Source organism: Helianthus annuus, chromosome 15, assembly GCF_002127325.2.
Source record: "Helianthus annuus cultivar XRQ/B chromosome 15, HanXRQr2.0-SUNRISE, whole genome shotgun sequence".
NCBI classification, from domain to species: domain Eukaryota; kingdom Viridiplantae; phylum Streptophyta; class Magnoliopsida; order Asterales; family Asteraceae; genus Helianthus; species Helianthus annuus.
This window is the reverse complement of record NC_035447.2, coordinates 26,469,845-26,488,510: the sequence shown is the minus strand read 5'-3', so window position 1 is coordinate 26,488,510 and position 18,666 is coordinate 26,469,845. Positions and strand designations below refer to the sequence as shown.

The 18,666-nt window shown below is 38.0% G+C and overlaps 1 protein-coding gene across 1 annotated transcript; it reads right to left on the bottom strand.

Moving 5' to 3' along the window:
* Positions 1-836: 836 nt before the first annotated feature.
* LOC110913451 (UDP-glycosyltransferase 83A1) lies at positions 837-17,739 on the bottom strand. The gene is made up of 3 exons (XM_022158281.2): positions 17,215-17,739; positions 16,224-17,120; positions 837-913 (listed from the first exon to the last, which is right to left on the bottom strand). Exons 1-3 carry the CDS (start codon positions 17,693-17,695, stop codon positions 837-839), a joined length of 1,455 nt encoding a protein of 484 aa, XP_022013973.1. The 5' UTR covers positions 17,696-17,739.
* Positions 17,740-18,666: the final 927 nt, after the last annotated feature.

Genomic DNA, 18,666 nt, shown 5'->3' with positions numbered 1-18,666 from the left:
TTTTTCTTTTGAGCCATTTTTAAAACTTTAACTTTTAGATTTGACTAAACTTAACAATGACTTGGTACTATAACTCTCGTTTCTTGGATGACCTCAGATTCTTACCATTACTATATTACGCCAACGATGGGTGAACTTGCCTTGCGTGAGTTATATTATGATAGTATTTTACCGTGTTTTTATAAATATTAAAACTTGAACTAGTGCATAAGACTATTAAAATTAACCATATTTTTATAAGCACACCAAACCACATCATTAACACAGGCGCCACTTGAGTGACGCCCGCAATGGCCCCTGGAACAAAATATTAATTCTTCAATCTTCTACCACTTGAACAATGTATGGTATGCAACAGGCTATTAAGTTTCAAAAATGCTAAGTGAATACAAGGATGATTGTATACCCCAAAAAGTTATGTTAATGATTCCAATTGATGAATTATGTAAACTAGTATTAAGTCTCCCATGTTGCGGCAACCTCGTAAAACCTTGCCAAATAGCACCGATGCCACAACACCGTCAACGACCACAAATGCCGGAAAAGCTCGTAGAACAAATGACAAAAAGTTGAAAAAATAAAAGCGAACAAAAAGTAGACGTAAAAACGTTGAACCACACATGTCCATTGTGGCGTGTTAATTAAGGTGCAAAAGTTAGACCAAAACGCAGAAGTAAAGTGTTATGACAAGAAAATCGCTTACATTTTTTTAATTGGCTTAATTTTGTCACCAATGATATTTGAACCCTTACTACATGAAAAGACAAAGTCTTATTCAACACCTAGATACCGCTAGGCCAAAGGCCCTTTGGTGAAAATTGCTTACGTATGTTTGTTTATAAATACAACTCTTGAACTGACACAACCATTGGAATATGACCCATTACAATAATGCATAATAACAACAACAAATCTGGTCATGTACAAATAAAATTAACCTATTAAACATATAAAAACTGAAGTAGTTTTCATTTGAACTAGAGTAATTATTATTACTCTAGTTATAACATAACAATAATTATTTTAGTTCCCGTGCGTGGTTGCTGCTCAGTTACCAGGGACGGTCCACTGGATGTTAGGCTAGACGGTATGGGGGAACGTCCCCTTCTGTCTTGGACCGTCGCCGAAGCCAACACCATGCCGGGCCCCTCGTCGTCGTCGTGAACGACGAGTGTAATACGCTGAGGACGGGGCGCTAGATGTAACAACTCTCACTAAAAGTAATACTTAGGATGATAATTAATAAAAAAGGAAACCCTAATTGAGAAACCCGAGTGATTCTGCATAAACCCTAAAATTTCCAGAACAATTGGAATCAGGATCAGAGCCCCTAAAACTCGGGGGGGGGGGGGGGGGTAAAATCCTAGTAACGATTATCAATAAATCTCGTTGTCAAATTTTAAAAATTAAAAACTGTCAACTCAGCATAGCTAGTCCCGAACCTGGCTAGCCTATAAATAGACTGCTTCCCTTACGGACCGTAAGGGAAGTGGCTTACGGTCCGTAAGCGTGTCTAAAAATCAGTATAAATAGCCGACATTGGCACTTGCATTATGTGATTGAAACGACGTAAAAATTCTCTGTGTACGTCGAGTTATAGTAGAATCAGTCCACAACACACACTAATTCACGAAGTGCTGCCACAATCAGGGTAATAACTCGATCGCTATTACGATTCAACGTCCGATCGATTATAACTATCCAACGATTGTTTAAGTGCTGCTCAAATTGAGCTTATACTTTGTTATTCATCGTGATTTCAACTTGAATATTTGAGTGCTGTTCGAATTCGGACTATGCTCTGTTATTCGTTATGAATCCATTGAATTATTAAGTATTACACTTTACTAATTGTTGTGAGGGTTTAATCTCGTGAATTGACGTAACTGCTGTATTAGTTACTAACCGTTTGTGTGTGCATTGTTATTTAAATTAGGTTATTCAAGGCAAATCAGTAGGCTTATACTTTGCTCGTTAAATCTGCAATGTGAGTCATTCTCTTTTTATCAACTATTTTACAATACTCTAAATTATTTTCCAAAGTTATAATTACAGGGATTAAGTCTTTGTAATCACCAAATTACAGCCGGTATGTGGGGTATTGTGCACATTACTAGTGTTATCAGTTTAGGTGAGCGTACCTAATTCATGAAACGTCACTTTTAGGTGAACGGACCTATTAGTGATTGACGTCACTTGTGGGTGAACGGACCCAACAGTGATATGACCACAGTCACCGAAACGAGTCGAGTGACAAATACTGTGGGTAGTTGGTTGATATCAGAAACATTGTAATCGCTCTTAATACTGTAAATTATAACTAACTATGATTTTACATAAACAAGAATGATTCACTCAGTATTTCCCCGCTGAAAAAACCTTTTTCAAACATGTTTCAGGTGATCTGTTGTGATCCAAGAAAAGTGCCGTGAAGCACTACAAGCTCAGAGAAGTGGCTCAATGTGAATAAATAAAGAAACATGTTTTGAGAAATAAAGATTTCCCTGTGAAATCATCTTATTGTAAATTATGGGATTTTATCCCTAGAACTTTATATAATATATTAAACGGGCATTTTTAGTATTAAAAGATCCTGTATTAAAAGACTTCCGCTGTCATCTAAATTAGATACCACGGGATTCCTGCCTCGCGGCTCTTGAACCGGGTCAAACTGGGGTCGAGGGCCGTGACAGGAAAAGGTGGTATCAGAGCCACTGATCGAGCCACTGATTTAAGCCTATTACTAATTTAAAGTAAAGTATTTAACAAAATACTTAATTTTATTAATTGCCATTCTGTGATTATGTGTTTTATTAACTGGTTATTTGTTAGTTACAGTATGGGTAAACAAAAGCTTTCTGCTATCTACCACAAATTAGACACTACACCCATAGAAAAAGGAACTTCTTCCTCCAAACCCCCAGTAGATCTAAAAGAAGGAATTTTTGTCCGTAAAGCAAATTATGAAAATCCTCTTACCCCAGAGAAAAGAAATTCAATTCTTAGGAAGGGTCAGGAGAAAATAAAGAAACCCCAAGCCAAGAAAGTGAGGTTTAATCCGGAAATCCAGGAATTTGTTACTAGTCCACCTTGGGAGGACGAATTAGATGAAAAATGGGAAATCTTTATATGCTAGCTACCGTAGCAGAAAATGCAAACCTCTAAAATACCAATAGGCCTAATCTAGTAGAAAATCACTACTCCGTAAATAAATAAATCAAATCCTAGTGTGTTCTTTTTCCTGATTATCCTTTGTATAAATTGGTATGCAATAAAAACTTCAATGTTTATTTGTTAAACTTTGTTCCAAAGTTTTAACTTAACATTTTTGTGCATTTTGCATATATGCTATCCAGCATGAATGAGATATCGGAAGCATTTCAGAATCTCAACCTCTACCCAGTACCAATTGAAGTCTCCCACGACTTTACTGGTTATATTGCTGACATAGAGGAACCTCTGGAATTCCAAGCTCCACCGCTGGAAAAAGCCAAACCTAAAAAGAGAAGAAGATATGTAGGATGGAGAAAAGTGCGCAGGAGGAAGCCAGCCACTAGGAGACTTCCCAAAATAGAAAACCCCATAGACAAAGGAAAAGGAATTGAGACCGGAGAGATTTCTAAACCAGTAGAGATAGAAATAAGACAAGACATTAAGCAAAAGGGAATAGAGATCGGAGAGAGTTCGAAACAACCGGAAGAAATCACATTTCAAGACGAAATAGACCGTCTACTAGCGAATTGTGATGTCATAGAATCTATCAACAATAATCTATACTCTTACCCTGCCACAGCCCAATTTCCAATAAGCTTAGAACCAACTATTCCAGACCCACTAATCCACACACGACCTTTAGGCCAAATGGAAGAGTGGTGGACAAATGACTGGCAATTCCAAAATATGATCAATAGTCCATATACTTTACTTCCTCAATTTGATCCAGAACCTATCCCCAACCCGCCAATGAGCTATGAAAACCTGGCCGAACTTCATCAGTTTGGTGAAGAACTGATAGGTACAGGGAATAGGATCCGGGAAAAGGGGAACAAATCTCCTGGAAGTACGACGAGAGGGAGCGTCACTACTGAACTGCCAGTTGATCACAGAATAGTGGGGTTAGAAAGTCTGTCTGTATAATAATAGTAATAGTGAAATCTAACTTTGTAAAATGGGAAATAAAACATTGTAAGAAAGATAGTGTGTATTGACGCCTATATAATCTATCAAACAAAGTAGAAATCGAGAAAATCGACAATTTTGGTTATAGATATGTGTTGTAAGGTTTTATGTGTTTATGTGTAATTGCTTTGTTATATCTAACTAGCAGTTATTTGACACTAATAAATTACACTTATACTAATTATCAGATGGAAAACGCTAGTAATGAACCAGTTAATGAAGAGAATCAATCTGAGCAAAATCAGGAAAACCAGTATATGACTAGACAAGATATTGAAAATATCATCACTCAAGGGATAGCTAATGCTATTCCTGCAATCATGGCTACTGCTCAGAAACCTGTTGAACCGCAACAAATCATTCCTAGTAAACGTACCCAGGAGGACAATTTTAGCCATAGTGTAAATGGAGGCGGCAATCATGACAATACTAATCCACGACAGGCTCCACCTCCTAAGAAAATGAAAGCTGCAACGCCTGGTTGCACTTACAAAGAATTTCTTGCTTGCAAACCTGCTGAATTTGCAGGTAACGAAGGAGCAACTGCAGTACTGCGTTGGTTAGAGAAAACCGAAGCAATAATTGCAATAAGTAAATGTGCCGAAGAAGATCAGGTTATGTATGCGTCAAATTTATTCAAAGAAGGGGCGTTAGAGTGGTGGAACACTGTATTGCAAGCAAAAGGAAGAAAGGTGGCCTATGCAATAAACTGGTAAGAATTTAAGAGTCTGGTAGAAAGAAAATTCTGTCCCGAATACGAAAAGAAACAAATGGCAAACAAGTTCCTGAGTCATCGTATGATAGGCGTAGATTGTTGGGGATATACTTTGACATTCTTCGAATATGCGAGAGTGGTACCTACCCTGGCTTCACCAGAACCGGTACTCATTTCCCGTTATATTTGGGGATTAATCGGAGAGATCCGTAACATCGTTAAAGCTGCGAGACCACGCACGATTGACGATGCTGTGGAGTTTGCTAATACCTTAACCGATGAACTGGTACGCACAAGAGAAGAAGATCGAAAGAAGGAATTGGCTCAAAAGATTACCCAAGGATTTCGTGTGGGTAATAATAATAATAAGTTTAAGAAGAAAGGAATGAGGCAATCCACAAATCCGCCTTTTTGCAGAAATTGCAAAAAGAACCATTTTGGAAGATGCAATGTAATCTGCAACTTTTGTAAAGTTGTAGGACATCGTGAAGAAAATTGTAGAAAGAAGACAACAATCTGTTTTAACTGCGGAGAAACCAGACATTTTAGACCAGAATGTCCTAAGTTAGTTAAACCAACAGACAACAAAGCCAAACAAGCCGACGAAGCTACTAGGAAGAATGCACGAGCATTCCAGTTGACCACTCAAGAAGCTGAACTCATCCCAGATGTGATAGCTGGTACGTTCTTAGTTCACGACGTATTTGCAAAAGTATTATTTGACTCTGGTGCAAACCAAAGTTTTATTAATACTTCATTTTGCCAAGCTCTTAATTTACCTTTAACCACCCTTAGGCAGATTTTTACGGTCGAAACCGCAGAAGGAAATTTTGTTAACATAGATAAAGTTTGGCAAGAAGGAAAGATAGAACTATTAGGCCATAAGTTTTCTGCAAATCTGTTACCGATGAAATTAGCTGGATTCGATGTAGTATTAGGAATGGATTGGTTAGTAGCCAACCATGCTCGAATCCTATGTGATAAGAATTCCATAGAAATTCGGACCCCCACAGGAGAGGTGATTTTAATTTCAGGAGATAGACCTCGAAAACCACTGAAATTCATCTCAGTGATGAAATTGGCTAGTTATTCGAGAAAACAAGAAATGGTGTATATGATTTCTGTAATCATTAACACTAAAAGTAAGGAACTTCAAGACATCCCTGTAGTCTCAGAATATACAGATGTTTTTCCAGAAGAATTACCTGGGTTACCACCCGATAGAGAAGTAGAGTTTAGAATTCATCTAATTCCAGGAACTACACCAATAGCCAAAGCACCTTATCGATTAGCACCCACCGAAATGCTAGAATTGAAAAAGCAATTAGACGAATTACTAAGCAAAGGGTTTATACAACCTAGCTCATCCCCTTGGGGAGCACCAGTGTTGTTTGTGAAAAAGAAAGATGGATCGATGAGGATGTGTATTGATTATAGAGAGCTGAAAAAGTTACAATTAAGAATCGATACCCATTACCTAGGATTGATGATCTTTTTGATCAACTTCAAGGCGCTAGATATTTTTCCAAAATAGACTTAAGATCTGGATATCACCAACTGAAGGTACAAGAGGAGGACATACCTAAAACTTCTTTCAGAACTAGGTATGGTCATTATGAGTTTACAGTCATGCCCTTTGGATTAACGAATGCACCCGCAGCATTCATGGACCTGATGAATAGGATCTGTAAACCATACTTGGATAAATTTGTGATCGTTTTCATTGACGATATACTTATTTACCCCAAAAGCCAAAAGGAACATTGTGAGCACCTACATGTACTCTTAACTTTGTTAAGAAAAGAAAAGCTCTATGCCAAATTCTCGAAATGTGAATTTTGGCTGCAATAAGTGCAATTCTTAGGGCATGTGGTAAATCACGAAGGAATTCATGTAGATCCTGCTAAAATAGAAGCAATCACCAAATGGAAGGTCCCACAAACAGCTATGGAAATTAGAAGTTTTCTAGGCTTAGCTGGATACTACCGAAGATTTATTAAGGATTTCTCTAAGATAGCTGTACCCTTGACTAAGTTGACCTGTAAAGCCATTAAGTTTGAATGGGGATCTAGACAAGAAGAAGCTTTTAAGATTTTAAAACACCGATTGACGAATGCTCCAATTTTAGCCTTACCCGAAGGAATAGAAGATTTCGAAGTATATTGTGATGCCTCAAAGTTAGGATTTGGATGTGTGCTAATGCAACGAAAGAAGGTAATTGCGTATGCCTCTAGGCAATTGAAAAAGCATGAAGAGAATTATACGACTCATGATTTAGAATTAGGAGCCATAATTTTTGCCCTTAAAATTTGGAGACATTATCTGTATGGAAGTAAGTTTACTGTTTATACAGACCATAAAAGTTTAAGATACATATTTGGGCAAAAAGAGTTAAATATGAGGCAAAGAAGATGGATGGAAATCCTGAGTGATTACGACTGTGATATTCAATATCATGAAGGAAAGGCGAACGTAGTCGCAGATGCCTTAAGTCGTAAATATCATGAGAAGCAAAAGCGATTCCGTGCTCTTAGATTAAATCTACAAGTAGATTTAATGGAGAAATTGAAGGAAATCCAGGAAACAGCAATCAAGGACGTTGCTGAAGGAATGAAAGGTTACATAAAAGAATTGGAACAAGGAAATGATGGAATTTGGAAATTCCACAAGAAACGAATTTGGGTACCTAAGCAGGGAGAATTAAGAAATAAGATTTTAGAAGAATCTCATAAATCTAGGTATACTGTACATCCAGGAAACAATAAGATGTACCAAGATTTAAGGAATATTTTTTGGTGGATAGGAATGAAAAAGGATATAGCCGAATACGTATCTAAGTGTCTAACCTGTTCACAAGTTAAAGCCGAACATCAGAAACCTTCAGGACTACTACAACAATTAGAAATGCCATTATGGAAATGGGAACTCATAACAATGGATTTTGTTACTAAGTTACCCAGAACCAGAAAAGGTAATGATGCGATTTGGGTAATTGTGGATTGATTAACCAAAGCAGCTCACTTTCTACCAATGAAAGAAACCTTTAGCATGGAAAGATTGGCCAAGTTGTACGTAGATGAAGTAGTATCCTTACATGGAGTTCCACTCTCCATTATCTCAGATAGGGATAGTCATTTCACTTCCCATTTCTGGACTAGTTTTCAGAAAGCAATGGGAACCCGACTAAATCTGAGTACTGCATATCATCCACAAACCGACGGACAAAGTGAAAGGACAATACAAACTTTGGAAGACATGCTCAGAGCATGTGTAATAGATTTTGGTGGTAATTGGGATAACCATTTACCTTTAATTGAATTCTTCTATAACAATAGTTATCATTCAAGCATTGAAACTGCTCCATTCGAAGCACTGTATGGACGCAAGAGCAGAACTCCAGTTTGTTGGGCAGAAATAGGAGAAAGTCAATTATCAGGTCCTGAGATTGTACAAGAAACTACTGACAAGATAACTCAGATCAAGGAAAGACTGAAAACGGCTCGAGATCGTCAGAAAAGCTATGCAGACAATCGTCGCAAACCATTAGAATTTCAAGTCGGAGACAAAGTACTATTGAAAGTTTCTCCTTGGAAAGGAGTAGTACGATTCGGTAAGAAAGGAAAACTGAGTCCAAGGTATGTTGGACCATTTTCAGTAATACAACGAATAGGACCAGTTGCTTATCGCTTACAACTACTAGAAGAACTAGCTGGAGTACATGATGTATTTCATGTATCCAACCTCAAGAAATGCTTATCAGATGAATCCCTGGTAGTACCTCTTCAAGATATAGAGGTAAACGAAAAGCTGAAATTCGTAGAAAAACCACTGCAAATCGAAGATAGAAAAGTTAAGTTTCTCAAGCACAAACGACTAGTGCTGGTCAAGGTTAAATGGAATTCAAAAAGAGGACCGGAATACACTTGGGAGCTAGAATCAGAAATGAAGCGCAAATATCCTCATTTATTCCAGTAAATCTCGAGGACGAGATTTTTCTTAAGGTAGGGAGGATGTAACACCTCTCACTAAAAGTAATACTTAGGATGATAATTAATCAAAAAGGAAACCCTAATTGAGAAACCCGAGTGATTCTGCATAAACCTTAAAATTTCCAGAACAATTGGAATCAGGATCAGAGCCCCTAAAACTCGGGGGGGGGGGGGGGGTAAAATCCTAGTAACGATTATCAATAAATCTCATTGTCAAATTTTAAAAATTGAAAACTGTCAACTCAGCATAGCTAGTCCCGAACCTGGCTAGCCTATAAATAGACTGCTTCCCTTACGAACCGTAAGGGAAGTGGCTTACGGTCCGTAAGCGTGTCTAAAAATCAGTATAAATAGCCGACATTGGCACTTGCATTCTGTGATTGAAACAACGTAAAAATTCTCTGTGTACGTCGAGTTATAGTAGAATCAGTCCACAACACACACTAATTCACGAAGTGCTGTCACAATCAGGGTAATAACTCGATCGCTATTACGATTCAACATCCGATCGATTATAACTATCCAACGATTGTTTAAGTGCTGCTCAAATTGAGGTTATACTTTGTTATTCATCGTGATTTCAACTTGAATATTTGAGTGCTGTTCGAATTCGGACTATGCTCTGTTATGCGTTGTGAATCCGTTGAATTATTAAGTATTACACTTTACTAATTGTTGTGAGGGTTTAATATCGTGAATTGACGTAACTGCTGTATTAGTTACTAACCGTTTGTGTGTGCATTGTTATTTAAATTAGGTTAATCAAGGCAAATCAGTAGGCTTATACTTTGCTCGTTAAATCTGCAATGTGAGTCATTCTCTTTTTATCAACTATTTTACAATACTCCAAATTATTTTCCAAAGTTATAATTACAGGGATTAAGTCTTTGTAATCACCAAATTACAGCCGGTATGTGGGGTATTGTGCACATTTCTAGTGTTATCAGTTTAGGTGAGCGTACCTAATTCATGAAACGTCACTTTTAGGTGAACGGACCCAACAGTGATATGACCACAGTCACCGAAACGAGTCGAGTGACAAATATTGTGGGTAGTTGGTTGATATCAGAAACATTGTAATCGCTCTTAATACTGTAAATTATAACTAACTATGATTTTACATAAACAAGAATGATTCACTCAGTATTTCCCCGCCGACAAAACCTTTTTCAAACATGTTTCAGGTGATCTGTTGTGATCCAAGAAAAGTGCCGTGAAGCACTACAAGCTCAGAGAAGTGGCTCAATGTGAATAAATAAAGAAACATGTTTTGAGAAATAAAGATTTCCCTGTGAAATCATCTTATTGTAAATTATGGGATTTTATCCCTAGAACTTTATATAATATATTAAACGGGCATTTTTAGTATTAAAAGATCATGTATTAAAAGACTTCCGCTGTCACCTAAATTAGATACCACGGGATTCCTGCCTCGCGGCTCTTGAACCGGGTCAAACTGGGGTCGAAGGCCGTGACACTAGAGGACAAAACAAATGCTGTTTATTATTATTATAATTATTATTTTTTGAATTAAACATATAAAAATGGGAAAGAAAGAAGCTTTTACTTGAGTGAGGAACCATGAAGAAAATGAGTAGAAGAAGAAGAGCAGCCATAGTTGTGAACAAGAAGCTTGAGAAGATGAAGAGATAGAGAGAGTGATATTGGTAAGTAGCTTTTAAGGTATTTACAGAATTGTCCTTTATTTAATTTAGAGGTATTTACAGAATGGTCCTTCTATTTCACCACCAAACATTTATGGGTACAAAGGTTTTGTAGTTTTTGATTTTGTAACAAGTTTAGTGTTTATTTGATAAATGTTAAGTTTATGTAATGTTTTTTAATATTAATGAAAATATTTTGTTAATTTATTTGTTCAATGTTAAAAAAAGTGGAAGATTAAAAAATTTAAAAATAAAAAAGTGGTGGGGTAGAATCATCTAGAATCATCCTCCCATTTCCACTAAATTTGGGGGATGGACCATCCTTGGGAGGACTATGATGTGGCGATGACGTGACGGATCATCATGTAGCCTTATTGCACCATGTGTAGGTGGTTATGAATATTCGCAGTTGCCATTAATACTAGTTGTTACATGCTCTACATAGCCATGTATCATTTTACCTAGTTAGAAATCGACCAACATTTGTTAATTTATCCTTATATTTTTAGGTATCTGGAGATTTGCTTTGGAATACCAACATGAGGGATCGTATACATAAACTTGTTTGGAATGTCTTCATAAAACCTTCTACTTTTAAAGCAAAAGGCATGTTCTTATTAACGAATTCAACTTAGGTGACAACAATTGGTAAGGTAGCATTACTTAGTACTCACTTGACCTCTCAATGAAATGTAATCCAAATGTTAATACAAGTAAGAATAATAAGAACATACAATTCCCTTGAAGCCCCAAAGTTTACTTCTCTAAACTGAGTTGCAATGTTACAACTTTCAAGCACACATACAATGGGAGAATACAACTACACTTAAGGGGCTCTACACCAGTACACATAGTTGCTTACAAAACTAGAATCAATCTACATAGTTGATTATGGGGTTTTAAGATCAATAAAAATCATTGATCCTAAGAACATGATAAACCATGAAACACAAACATATTTAGAATTGCAACCCATATTGATTTAGTGTAGTAACTCTAGTTTCCATATTTTTGAATCGACTTTGATAGGGTTGTATTTTTATTTAGATCAGTTGTAATGAAATTTTGGTCCACTATTTTTGTATTAACTATGACGAGAATTCTTGAATCTAAAACCCTGAATGTATGTATTTTGTTTATATACTCAAATGTCTACATGATGCAGATGTTGGCTATAAATATGATATTTTGGTTTCTAATAGTTTATGTAATTTAGGCTCTATTAATTTACTTTTGATTAAAACTTAACACTTGATTAGAGCTTGTGCTATTATCCGATCACAATCTGGTGCAACACATGGTGGAAGTACACTAGTTAAGTTTACAAAGAGAGTCCCGAGAACTTGGTCTAGTGGTAAATTGGTCTGTCCTCTCTAGTGGAGATGCAGGTTCGATTCTCACTTGGGCATTTTCGAGGGACATTTGAGTGAAGGGATGAATCTGGGCTTTAATCCTGGGTTCGAACCTGATGGGGGCGAGGGTTTACGAATTCCATCTGGTTCCCGCGCATTTGGGGGGGGGGGGATGGTCTCATGGCGGTTGAGGAGTCAACCTTGTACATAGCCCGAGCAGGGTGGGTTTACACATAGGATTCTTTGCCGTTAATGAAAAAAGTTTACAAAGAGAATTTACTGATAGTTTACAAGTAGACGTTCAAACACACACACATACACACACTATTTAATATCTCTTTATTGCTTCAGACTTCAGAGTAATGGCAACACAACCGTCCTTTATCATTTCCAGCTATTGATAGGCCTTATTTTAGAAGAATTTAATGGCTTACTTAATATCACTTTAGAGATACTTATTCACATTAAGTCATAATATCTTTGGTGTTGTTGGTGCACTTTAGAGATACTTATTCACATTAAGCAATTCGAATCTTTCTAGCCTATGCGTCCTTCAAAGGATTCAAGGTTTATCAGATGGACGTGAAAAGTGCATTTTTACATGGTGTGGTTGAAGAAGAGGTGTACGTCGAACAGCCTCCAGGTTTTGAAGATCCTATCCATCCCGATCGGGTTTGGTTGCTCAACAAAGCTCTTTATGGTCTTCATCAAGCACCACGAGCTTGGTATGCAACCTTATCTCACTATCTGCTGGAGAACGGTTTTCGTAGAGGTCTTATCGACTGTACTCTCTTCATCAAAGAACAAGATGGAGATCTTCTTCTGGTACAGGTATACGTTGATGACATTATTTTTGGTTCTACTAATGATGTCTTGTGTAGGGAATTCGAGCGCATTATGCAGGATAAATTCGAGATGAGTGCTATGGGGGAAATGACCTTCTTCTTGGGCCTACAAGTACAACAAACGGAGTCTGGGATATTCATCCATCAGACTAAATATGTTGGTGACATCTTGAGCCGGTTCCAGATGTCTGATGCAACGCCCATTGGTACCCCATTGCCAACTAATCACGGAATTACTCCAGACTTGAAGGGAGAAGCTGTTAGCCCTTCTATCTATCGCGCCATGATCGGATCTCTCATGTACCTCACAGCATCAAGGCCAGACATAATGTACCCAACGTGCCTGCTTGCTAGATATCAAGTTAACCCGAAGGCCTCACATCTTGCTGCTGTTAAAAGGATTTTTCGTTATTTGAAGGCGTACCCTGACACCGGTCTGTGGTACCCTAGGGATAATAACTTTGAATTGGTAGCCTTCAGTGATTCTGATTTTGGCGGATGTAAAATCGACGGCAAGTCCACAACGGCTGGATGTCAGTTTTTAGGAAATCGCCTAGTCACATGGCAGTGCAAGAAGCAGACGTGTGTAGCTACATCAACATGCGAAGCTGAATACATTGCTGCCTCAAGTTGTTGCTCCCAAGTTCTTTGGATCCAACAACAGATGCGGGACTACGGTTTTGAATTCCTAACTACTCCTATTTACGTTGATAATTCTGCTGCTTTAGATATCACTAGAAATCCTGTGCAGCATTCAAAGACCAAACACATCGAAATCAAATATCACTTCATACGTGATTGCTTTGAGAAAAGGCTAATCGATGTTGTTAAGGTCCACACCGATGACCAACGTGCCGACTTATTTACCAAAGCATTTGACAAATCAAGATTTGACTTTTTATTATTGGTAAACGGCATTAAGGTCAAGCAAGAGTAAAACCAACATCGGAAAATCATTTTTGTAAATACCTTTGTGTTTTTAAATTTATCTTAGTTTGTTGATTTTAGGGGGAGTAAATCCAAAAATCGGAAAATCCAAAAACATCGAAAAATTCAAAAACACAAAAACAATAGAAAAACAAAAATGAGTTTCCTGGCGAGCAAAAGAGAAAATGATAGTACATCAGTGGTCTATCCAAACCTCTTTAAACCTTAAATGAAAAACGATAAGCAGCTCTATATAAGATGTATCGGTAGGCTCACAATCATTTTAAAGTGTGCAGGGTGATATAAATCTTAATCGACTGAAGACCAGGTGGGAACCATTCATTGGCATATGGTCTTAGTACCGAAATTTCGTTTGATAGATTGCCGAGGTTCTGAGATATTCGGTCTTTATGCTGCTTATCATCTGGGTATCATGGTTGTATCTTTTACCGAAAAATAACGGGGACGCAAGTCTAGATCTTCCATGATACTATACATACGTGTACATATTGCATATTGCATTCGACCTCAATAAGTGATAAACAATCACATGTCCAAATCAAATAAGTGATAAAATATCACATTTTTCCGGGTGTCAAGTTCGTCTCTCTGCTGTACGGAAGTACTGACCTGTTCACGGACTTGCACCTGTGCCCTCATGCATACGAAAATCAAGTTCCTCATCAATAAGTGATTATATCACATAGGACTTGTTTTCAAATCAAAATAAGTGAGTATCTCACAATTTATACGGTCAAACAGATGATAATCGGTATACTCACCGGTAAGATGAACACTCGTGCATACCTTGATACGGGAATGTGTCGTGATGTGGATGAACACCGGTCGGTAAGTATAAATCATACCTTAACGTATCCCCTCGCCATGATTACATCTGATAAGTTGAGCTTAAGTGGACAACAATACCGATAATTGTTATAGGATGCTTATCTTAATGTTAACTAACTGAACAACAAGAGTGTTTTGGCATGACCGTACACTGATATGATTCTCTTACCCTCGAAACTCGCAAAAAGAATGTTTGTATATATTTATTTATTTACTGTTTAACTTTTATTATTTCTTTTAAACAGTTTCGTCGTTTGGTGCATATCAGCACGACATTAGCGGTGATGTCGTTTGATAACACTCAAAGGATTTTAAATTGTTGTCTTTTAATTTCAAAAATACCAAAAAGATTTTAGGCGTGTTTTAATATAAACTTTATAAAAGCCAAAAAGATTTTATTTCTGCTTTATTTTCGATCGTACGATGTTGGAGCTCAAGTCTTCGTTACCTGAAACCTGACTGAAAACCGAACTGACTAAATCTTCATAAACGGTCAAAATTTGCAGATTTTGAAAGTTAGAATTTAAAATTGATAAATTTATTAAACTTTCAAACTGTCGGACGGTGTTTGATTTTGACATGGTCCCTCGTGTGTCATTTGTTTATACTATTCCAAGCAGTTGTTCTCATTACGCGTTTAGATTTCTTGCATGTGCAGATTCTAAAGGCTAGGAGAACATGGTCGATGACAAGCCTTGGAATGAAGACACGACGAGAAGGCGCTCAAAAGATGAAGATGATCGAGTTGCCGCTGGCCATCATCAACACCACAAGGATCTCACTTCATAAAGATAAAGTCTTTTCACGAGCATAACTCAAGGGGGAGCTTATGTTAAGGGGGAGTTTGTCAACACACTTCCTACATGATACGGGTAGTTTGTTGATACACTCTCTACTTTCAAGACGTGAAGACTTTGAAGATCCTCCGGCATTGAAGACATGATAGGACATCAGAGTCTTGAAGACCTGAAGACCAAAGACTGTCGAAGTTCCAGACAAGTCTACACTTTTAGAAGAACAAGACAAAGCTTAGAGATCAAAGACAAAGCTACAGCCAAGGGGGAGTTTGTTGGTGCACTTGTGTCTGTACTTTGTCTGTATTCGGTCTGATATAAACGATGTCCTGATTTGTGTTGTAAGTTGACCAAGTCAACCATCCTCCGGTTTGACTTGGACAACAGTTGAAAGATGTTCTGATCGAAGGATAGCCTCGAAGGATACACCTGATCCTTCGAGGTGATCGAAAGATATGGTTCGACCATGGTTCGACCATTAGACCTCGAAGGATGATCCTTCGAGGTCCACGCTGATCTTTCGTGTAACATGTGGTCGACAGATGATCCTTCGGACCATCTGTCGAATCCTTCGAGCAGACCTGCTGAGCTGGGTATATATACCCATGCATGTGTTGAGAGTTCGAGAGTTCTGCCATTTTCACACACCCGAGAGATAGAAGCTTAGAGAGCATTCTGCCCAGAACTCACTCACACACTTAGAGAGTTTATAGAACACTTCTGTAAACATTGAGCTTGTAACCGAAACCCTCATTGCATTAATACGACTAGTGTTAATCGGTGAATCTTTGTGTGTTTGTTTCTCTACTTGCTTCTAACTCGGTTTGCTTGCTAGCTTGGATTCCGCACTCGCTAGTAGGTTTGTATAACAAGGTTTAGGTTCGTAATCCTCCGCGAAAAGGGACCTACAGGTGTTTGCATCTTTTCCATGTATCCAGTCATTAAATCTGGTAAGATTAGCGTGTGAGCTTCCACCTTCTGCGACACTACTAGCAACCTTTTCTTGGAGATCAACGGCCTTAGATTTGAATGTTTTGTCACTGAGCAGCTGCTCCACTTTACTTTTTATTCCTTCTTGTGTGATGATGCCTGCTTTATCTTCTTTCAACCGAAGCCCAATTTTCCAGACATCACAAATGTAAGTTTCGTTGTAAGGTTGATCAATAAAGTAAGGCCAACACAAAAAAGTGAGTCCATTTATCACACCCTCTAAAGTAGAGTTCCAACCACAGTGAGTCATGAAACAAGCCACAGAAGGATGAGCCAAGACCTTCTGTTGAGGTGCCCAGCTCACAATTTTTCCACGAGACCCCACACGGTCCATATAACCATCTGGGAAAGTAGTTGTAGTCTCCATGGTCAGACCGGGGCGCACAACCCACAAGAAGGGCCGGTTGGTAAGTTCAAGACCAAGTGCCAGTTCTTCAAACTGAGTTTGGTTGATAGTAGCAAAACTTCCAAATGCAATATAAAGAACTGAACATGCTGGTTGCTGATCAAGCCATGCTAAGCAGGTGGAGTCTTCTGCCCAAAAATGGCCTGCTTGATCAGCAAGTCGGTTGCTTGCCAAAAGAGGGCCTATGGGCAACAACTCTGGAAACAGGCTAAATGCTGCAGGCTCTAGCTCAACGGATGAGTTGCATATAAACCATTCTGTTATTTTGGTTGATTCAATAAGTCTTACATGATCTTGAAAATGAACTTCATTGCTGGTTGAGTCGATAAAACGTAGCCACAAGAGGTTTTCAGGTTTTATAGGCGGCATACCTTCTGTCAACCTAATCATCTCACTGTTTCGCGGTATGCCTGAGTAAAAAGTTCAATAAAGTTATCACGAGATATGTAGAACAAATATACCTTCTGGAATAAATAGTCAGATAGTGAAGATTAAAAATCTAACCATTTTTGTTTATGAATCCATCATCAATCAGCTTTGGAATGCTCAACATGGTGGCTTGTGTAGCTGTTGATGCAGGAAAGAAGGTTACTCTTCCAATTCCTTTATTCTTCGCGACTCGTAGAGACCATGACATCCAGAAATCAGCAATAAGACATGTGACCTTGTTGTCATCTTGTTTGTTAATAGTCTCTATAAGTTGTTCCAACTTGGTGGGCATCGACTTCTCCATCGATTCCATCAGCTTTCCAAATTCATTTCTATCTTCCCATGCTTCTAACCCATCAGGGATGGAAACCATCTGCATTAGATTTTCACAGCCATCGTTCTCTAACCAATTCGTTGTTATGACCTTGTGAGTGGCTTCTGTGTTTATGAGTGTAACTTTTGAACCTTGTTTGATTAGTCGTTGACCAAGTTCGATTGCCGGAATTACATGGCCTTGTGCTGGGCCGGGTAGGAGTAGAACATGAGGTTTTACCATGACTTTGAAGCAAGGTTTGGTTGGTTGTTTCTAAGAATCACATGTGCTTTCTATTCTTGTTTGTGAATACATATAGGAGCATCCATCATGTTTGAAGGATCAATAATTGTCATTAGTGGTCCCATTAAGAAGATGAACAACAATGAATGTCAGTTAATGAAGAAGACTTTTTTTTGATCAATCACCATGAATAATAGGCATTATAGGGGCGTGAAGTGGCTTGATAACGCCTCCAACACCACCCCATGGGTGTTATAGGGGCATGAAGATGGTGGAGCATTTCTAGTATAATTCCAAATGAGGAGAAAGAAATTGGAAAGTAATGATTGAATGTGCATTAATGGGCGTTAACCATTACACATTATTTAAGAGGCGTTATGATGTTAATCGAAGAAAATGCCCCTTAGGGGGCATTAACCATTATAGATATATGGTCTAAGACATAACAACATGCTTGTGACGCTAATAATAAATGCTATACTATCTTGTACAATTTGTATCCATTTTTTAACCAATATTTAAGGGTGTTTTTAGTATGATTAGACATGAAAATTTTGTTGGGTAAATACTTTCTTTTAGAAAGTTAAAATGTTTTGAGCCTTAGAAAATTAAAAGGAAAAAATTGGGATCTCAACAGCTCGGATTGGGTCAACGACATCGTTCAAATTCTCAAGGGGTTGGTTCACGAATGCTCGCGATGGTTCGTGTCTAGCGACTTGTGCATGTATAAGCCATATATTCACAATCTTGCGGTTTGCAGTTGCGTGTTCAAGGGATGTCGTGCCCAAACTGAAAGAAGTTTGGTGAAGAGTTTGCTGATAAAGGAGGCAAAGAAAGATATGAAGCTAGTAGAGAGTTCACTGCTGAAGAAAAGGAAAGAGTAGAAACTAAAAGAAAAGCTGCTCTTCAACAATACCTTGACACTCCTCAACCAAAGAAAAAGGCTTGACCATAGAAAAGGAAAGAAATTG

Bases quoted from the DNA above. Each gene is read 5' to 3' on its own strand.
- LOC110913451 (XM_022158281.2), bottom strand. From the start codon at position 17,695: ATGGTAAAACCTCATGTTCTACTCCTACCCGGCCCAGCACAAGGCCAT. The intron at 17,121-17,214 runs GTTAGATTTTTA...CTTTTTACTCAG, and splicing joins TGGATTCATAAACAAAAATG to GCATACCGCGAAACAGTGAG. The intron at 914-16,223 runs GTAGGTCCCTTT...GTACATGACCAG, and splicing joins TGGAAAAGATGCAAACACCT to ATTTGTTGTTGTTATTATGC.